At 39.6% G+C, this 7500-nt stretch overlaps 1 protein-coding gene across 2 annotated transcripts in view; it reads right to left on the bottom strand.

Moving 5' to 3' along the window:
• Positions 1–3027: 3027 nt before the first annotated feature.
• The window catches only part of LOC135095649 (mitochondrial E3 ubiquitin protein ligase 1-like), a 5506-nt gene continuing 1033 nt past the window's right edge, over positions 3028–7500 (bottom strand). For both annotated transcript variants that reach the window (XM_063996612.1, XM_063996613.1), the window contains exons 3-8: positions 6400–6596; positions 6157–6235; positions 5343–5480; positions 4972–5091; positions 4674–4762; positions 3028–4088 (exon numbers count right to left, since the gene is read on the bottom strand). In XM_063996612.1, the coding sequence (XP_063852682.1) occupies positions 3797–4088; positions 4674–4762; positions 4972–5091; positions 5343–5480; positions 6157–6235; positions 6400–6596 (915 nt within the window). In that variant the 3' untranslated portion in view covers positions 3028–3796. The remainder of the gene's footprint in view (positions 4089–4673; positions 4763–4971; positions 5092–5342; positions 5481–6156; positions 6236–6399; positions 6597–7500) is intronic.

Genomic DNA, 7500 nt, shown 5'->3' with positions numbered 1-7500 from the left:
TGACTTCACCAATCAGCGTTCCATAAAACCACCATTAGATAACGCTGCTGGAGGAGGAGGAAGAGGAGGAGGAGGAGGAGGAGGAGGAGGAGGAGGAGGAGGAGGAGGAGCAGGAGGTTATGGTATTTCAGTCATTCCCTCCCTTCCACCCTCTTTTGTTAAACTCAGCGTTGAAGGAAGAGGAAGAAGAGGAGGAGGAGGAGGAGGAGGAGGAGGAGGAGGAGGAGGAGGAGGAGGAGGAGGAGGAGAAAGAAGAGGAGGAAGAGGAAGTACCAATCATTCACTTATTCCTTCCCCTCCTCTTCCTTTTTAATTATCCCGGCAGAAAAGAAGAAGAAGAAGAAGAAGAAGAAGAAGAAGAAGAAGAAGAAGAAGAAGAAGAAGAAGAGAGAAGACGAGAAGAGAGTAGAAGGAGGTGCAGAAAGAAGAAGAAAAAGAAAACGGAAGAGGAGAAAGAAGAGGTGGTATTTAACGATTCTTCAGTCATCCACTCACCCCCAGCCTCACCCTCTCTCCCCCTACTCACTCCTCCACCACTTACCCTGTTAACTCCACTAATTCAAAAGTTAGCCACAGTCAGCCTCACAAACACGTTTCCTTTCTCATTTTAGCCTCATATTATTAGACAGGCGGATGGAAGCTTAGCGTATATGATAAAGTTTAGTCTTCCTTCAATACTGCACAAACATTATCTATACCGTAGCTTAAAACTCTGATTATCTCAAGAAATACACAAAAACTTGCCGAAAAACATCATTACGCATGTAGTTCGTTCATAATTGCATCCTAAAATCTCATAAAATTATACGTAAATATGAAAAAAAAGCGAAAAAATTTAAAAAAGCGGAGGAAATTTGTTACCGCCTTGTTAACTTCACTACAACACACGAGATCTAAGCTACTTCCTTGTTAAAACTCAAATATTTCAATAAATACACGAAAACTTGCCGAAAAACATCACCACGCATGTAGTTCATTCATAATTGCATCCTAAAATCTCATAAAATTATACGTAAATATGAAAAAAAAAGCGAAAAAAGTTAAAAAAGCGGAGGAAATTTGTTATCGCCTTGTTAACTTCACTACAACACACGAGATCTAAGCTACTCCCTTGTTAAAACTCAAATATTTCAATAAATACACGAAAACTTGCCGAAAAACATCATCACGCATGTAGTTTGTTCATAATTGCATCCTAAAATCTCATAAAATTATACGTAAATATGAAAAAAACGCGAAAAAAGTTAAAAAAGCGGAGGAAATTTGTTATCGCCTTGTTAACTTCACTACAACACACGAGATCTAAGCTACTCCCTTGTTAAAACTCAAATATTTCAATAAATACACGAAAACTTGCCGAAAAACATCACCACGCACGTAGTTTGTTCATAATTTCATCTGAAAACCTCATAAAATAATAGGTAAATATGACAAAAACCCAAGAATAATGAAAAAAGCGGAGGAAACTTGTTATCGCCTTGTTAACGCCACTGGAACGAGATATTAGCTACTTCCTTATTAAAACTCTGATTATTTCAAAAAATACACGAAAACTTGCCGAAAAGCACCACCACGCATGTAGTTTGATTATAATTACATCTTAAAACTTCATAGAATCTGACGTAAATATGATAAATAGCCGCGAATAATGAAAAAAGCGGATAAAACTCGTTACCTCAATGTTGGCAGATCCTAACTACTCTCTTATTAAAACTCAAATATTTCAATAAGTGCACTAAAATATACCAAAACGCAACACCGCACATGTAGAATGAGTATAACTGCATCACAAAGCCTCATAAAATCAGACATAAATATAAGAAAAACTACCGATAAATTAAAGTAGCGGAAAAAATTCTCACCTTACCTCCTTGTTGACATCACCACCATGGCACCGCCCCTTCTCCGCTAACTCTCCATTTTTTCCTTAACAACATTCGTACACACTCACCACTAGCACAGAACAATCACAGAGTATAGATAAACTCACTCGCAGAAGCAAACCAGCGAGTCACAAAGGGAAAGTGTAATAATGGGTTAAAATGTCTGTCACCTTCCCTGACTTTTGACTGACATGGCGGCGTGCCACGAGAAAAGTCAATTGAGTGTCTAAAGTTTTGATGTCTATTTTCTAAAGTAGTTTTGTTATTTTTTTCTGAATATATGGAAAAATATGAATATTGCTCGTCATTTGTTTCCGTAGCTTAAAGGTCTACAAAAACAAAACAAATGAGTCAAATCAGAATTTAAAATTATTTGTTTATTTTGGAAAGTTTTTTCCTATTATTTTTTTCTTATCAACTATGTGTAAAAATAAGTTACTACTTATCATGCAAGTTTATAAGTAAAGAAAAAGCCGAGGATGTTGTGTAGAAGAGGAGGGACATATAATTGAGTGCAAAGTGTATTTTTTTCCCCCTCTTAAACGTGCATGAAAAAAAATATGATATAGCACAATCTTCTATCCCCACATTATTTCTTTTACTTTTGATATCTGTCTCTCTACGTCTTTCCTTCATTTATTTATTTGTCTACTTATTCCTTTTTTCCTGTACCTAAGAGGACCTCTGGCCAAGGGCAACAAAAAGGAAACGAAAATAAATTAATAAATAAGAAATACAGAAGCAGGCAGGGACTTGACCAGTGAAAGGGATAAAGATAACTCTCGTATGGGAAAATGGATAGAATAATGACGAATGACTTAGAATATGGGTTAACTCTTGCATTAGAGAGGTGGACAGCACTGATGAATGATTGAGAATACTAATTACCTCTTGCATTAGAGAGGTGGACAGAAGTGATAAATGACTGACAATACTAGTTACCTCTTGCATTAGAGACGGCAGAATAGGAGGCAAGAGAAGGTATAAAATCTTAGAAGGGGGAAATACAGAAGCAGGCAGGGAGTTCCAGAGTTTACAAGTGAGAGGGATGAAAGACTGGTATAAAATCTTGGAAGGGGGAAATACAGAAGCAGGCAGGGAGTTCCAGAGTTTACAAGTGAAAGGGATGAAAGACTGAGAACACTTGTTAATACTTCTACATGTATTTTGTCCAGTTTAAATACAATGACCATATCACCATATATTTCCATCTGTACATATCACAACTCCATGTACACCATTACACATAAATGAGGCACTACCTATGTGTACATGTGTGCGTTTCCATACCTGCATAAATATATATATATATATGTACATCTCCCATTTATTATTACTTTTCATAATATACATGATTTTTTCATATAATACTTACATACATACATTCATACATGGAAGAATAAAAATCAGGTTGGGTTAGAACAATATGAACGACAAAAAGGACAAGATTCAAAAAAATAAAAAACTTGAAACAAATACAGAAATGAGAGAGAGAGAGAGAGAGAGAGAGAGAGAGAGAGAGAGAGAGAGAGAGAGAGAGAGAGAGAGAGAGAGAGAGAGAGAGAGAGAGAGAGAGAGAGAGAGAGAATAAAGAACATACAAAAAAACTAAAACAAACAAGAAAAAAGAAAAAGTACTGATAAACACACACACACATACACTCATACATCAAAACAAACAAACATAAAAAAAACATTAATAAACCAAAATCACACAGAATTCACAAAACACAAAAAAGAAAAGAAAGAACGAGAAAAAGAACATATCACACACACACACACACACACACACACACACACACACACACACACACACACACACACACACACACACACTAGGAAAAGAAGAAGAACCAAGAACTGAATCACAAAAAAAGACACAGGAGACAAAAAAAACACCACAAAACACACAAATCATGAATAAAACACGGGCTGAACACTCTCCACCTCAGTTCGGCACACGGGGCAAGCGCGTGGCTCTGGCAGGCGGAAGGCACAGGCACCACACACACACATGTGCCGGCAGGGGAGAAGCAGCACATCCCTCAGGCCACAGCACACCACACACATCAGGCTCTCTGGCAAATCAGTTTCTCCTATGGTCATCCCTGAGCCTCCCTGTCTTGCTCGGGCCTCCTCAAGCAGTCTCAGTTCTCGTCGGCGGCGTCTTCTTTGCCTCCATGCTTCAACGAGCTGCCCCGCCATCCTGAAGGGGGATGTTACAATGAGTTATGGGCTTGTGGGTTTTGTGCTGTTTTGCTAAGGATGTTTTTTCTTTTTTTTTGTGTCTTGTTACTGCTGTAGAGTGTGTGTGTGTGTGTGTGTGTGTGTGTGTGTGTGTGTGTGTGTGTGTGTGTGTGTGTGTGTGTGTGTGTGTGTGTGTATGTGTGTGTACTTTTCATTTTTTATTTGTTCATTTTTGTCTTTACTGTAACAGGGTAAGTGCATAAGTGTTTTGCTTTGTATAGCTAACTACTACTTCTACTACCTCTACTACTACTGCTGTGACTAGAATACAAGGAAACATGAGGGTGGTGCAGGAAGCCATCAGGCCTACACGTGGCAGTCCCTGTATAGAAGATGCCTGTTTATGCCAACGTTGCTCTTATCCATAATTCTGTTTAATCTACTGGTATTCCTACTACAACAACTACTACTACTAATATATTGTATGTCATGAGGTGTGTGGCATTAATTCAGATAGGTTAGGAAACAGGGATATGGTAACACTGACTCTCACTCACTCACTCATCACCTACTACCCTTCCTTCCTGTCCTCTCCCAGCCTTACCTCAGGATACAGTAAGCTCCCCCCAGGGCCGTCACCACCCCCAGGACCCTGAAGTAAGGTAGAGGTGCCTGCAGGTCCTCAAGAAGACTCTGTAGAAGAAATAGTATTACGTTTTGCTATAGAAATTTATTGGTAACTATAGAAATGTAAATACCTAGAATGAATGAGGAGGTGGTGGAGGCAAGGAGTGTACGCAAACTGAAGGGAACGATTAGACATAGACAAACGATAATGAGGAAACAAATATACGCTAAATGAAGGAACAACTCAACACACACACACACACACACACACACACCTTCTTAGTTCTGGTGGTTATCATGTAGGGAACGGTGTCTGAGGGGTCGAGACAAAGCCCTTCTGCTCCCAACACCAGACGACCAATGCCCAACACACTTGTTCCCTCCAGCAGCATCTCCTGTAGAAGTAGCAGCAGCAGCATCAGCAGTAGTAGTAGTAGTAATGGTAGTAGTAGTGGTAGTATATTAGTATTAGATGACTGGAATTGACTTAGTTATCAGTTTATCAAGGCAGAATCAACAGAATAAAAAAAATATTGAAAACACCACACAAACCAAAACATAACATAAACAACAAACAAACAAACACACACACACACCCTAACAAACCCCACAACCTCCAAAACAAGATACCGCAGCCTTTCCTCACCTCTGTATGCTGCGTCCCTGTTGTTCTCACGCCCTTCATCCACCCCCAAACATGGTCGAGAAAAGATGTGTTTGCTGCGTCAAATTTCTCACTCACAATTGTCATGTCCACTGCCTCCAGCATGCCAGGGTCTGTGATCTGTGGAGAGTGACTTAAACTGTAGGGAACTTTTGTTTTAGCCATTATTTCAAGTACCCTGCATCTTCTGTGGTCTCAGTTTTGGGGTATGTATTGGTAGGGACCAGTCTAATCATCAACGGGCACGAGTGAAGTAGTGTGTGCTGTGGGGTCTTGCTGTGGTCTCAAGACTGGGGTAGGTGCAGCAAAGGGAATAGTTTTATGTGAACAGGGTGGACCAGTGTATGCTGTGTGGTCTTGCTGTGGTCTCAAGACTGGGGTAGGTGCAGCAAAGGGAATAGTTTTATGTGAACAGGGTGGACCAGTGTATGCTGTGTGGCCTTGCTGTGGTCTCAAGACTGGGGAAGGTGCAGCACAGGGAATAGTTTTATGTGAACAGGGTGGACCAGTGTGTGTTGTGGGGCCTTGCTGTGGAAATCCCCTGTAAATTCTAAACTACAACATAAACATTTAACTACAGAGAATATACCACTTGGAAAAGCAAGATCTTTCATTTCTATTCATGGCTTTCCTCACATTGTAGATAGAAGAGGTGACCAAGGCAAGATGGAGAGATAAATGGATAGATAAAACATGGATAAGCAGGTACACAGACATCCATAAACTAAAAATAAACATAAGAAAATAAGGGAAGCTGAAAAAAGTCATCCTCTCTCTCTCTCTTTCTCTCTCTCACCTGTACACCAACACCTTTCCTCATGAGCATAAACGGAACACTGTTGGTTGATGTGGACACTGGAAGACTGTCATTCAACCTGCAACACAAATCAACACTCAGCAACACAGTGTTATTTGTTTCCTATCAAATTGAAAAGGATAAAACTAAAAAAATATCAAATACTATTATTACTATTGTATTGCATTTTTTATATTAGAGAGGATAGCAAAAAACACCACCACCACCACCACCACCACCCACCAGAATCCCATGACCTGTGAGGTGAGGTGTTCCTTGATGGTGTGACGCCAAAACACCCCACAGGTCTCCGGTCTGGCCAGGCTATGGATGGGCGCCTCACAAGCCTTCACCGCACCCCGCACACATGCATTCAGGGCACCTCCACTCCTGCGCACTGCCTCAATCAGCCCGGGCTCAACATCCAACTCCACAGCATCCTTGAGAGAGAGGAGAGGAGGTAAGCATCTGCTGAAATCAAGCCTTGTATTAATGTGGCTATTTTCAAGAGAAAAGTGTAATTATTTTTGTTCAATGAGGTCTTGTGTATTACTGAGAATCATGTTTTGTGATGTATGCAATTGTGCAGCTGTTTCTTTATTCTACAGCGCAATCTATGGGTGCATGTGTGTGTGTGTGTGTGTGTGTGTGTGTGTGTGTGTGTGTGTGTGTGTGTGTGTGTGTGTGTGTGTGTGTGTGTGTGTGTGTGTAAGAGAGAGGGCGAGTTACCATTTACTTATATTATTGTAATGTTGAATGACACTATATTAAGTATTTATAACCATGGAGACTTTGTAGAGCACCTTTCCTTGGTAGAACAAAGCCTGGAGAAACCTAATAAACACTGAAAAATAAATAATAATCTCTACTAATACTCGCAGCTATTAAACTAACCTATATTACCCACTCCAATTAACCTTTGTAGAGCACCTTTCCTTGGTAAAACAAAGCCTGGAAACCTAATAAACACTGAAAAATAAACAATATTCTCTACTAATACCCACAGCCATTAACCGAACCTAAATTACCTACTCCATATTACTTCCTGGCACAGATTAACCTTCGTAGAGCGCCTCCTTGGTAGAACAAAGCCTGGAAACTTAATAAATAAATAATAATTCCTACTAATATCCGCAGTTATTAAACCGTACCTAGATTCCACAATAAACTCCATACAGCGAATGAAACAAAATCTGGAGACCCAATAAACAGTAAACAATTGAAAATGATCACTACTAAATTCACTACTAATACCCACAGCTATCAAACCTAAATTCCGCAACTCAATATGTTAAATGAAACTAATTTTTCTGATAAGTTTTGTAAATATTCTACCATCAGTTT

Source organism: Scylla paramamosain, unplaced genomic scaffold, assembly GCF_035594125.1.
Source record: "Scylla paramamosain isolate STU-SP2022 unplaced genomic scaffold, ASM3559412v1 Contig1, whole genome shotgun sequence".
In the NCBI taxonomy this organism is placed as follows: domain Eukaryota; kingdom Metazoa; phylum Arthropoda; class Malacostraca; order Decapoda; family Portunidae; genus Scylla; species Scylla paramamosain.
Note: the sequence above shows the minus strand (reverse complement) of the source record. Positions and strands in the feature narration are given on the sequence as shown.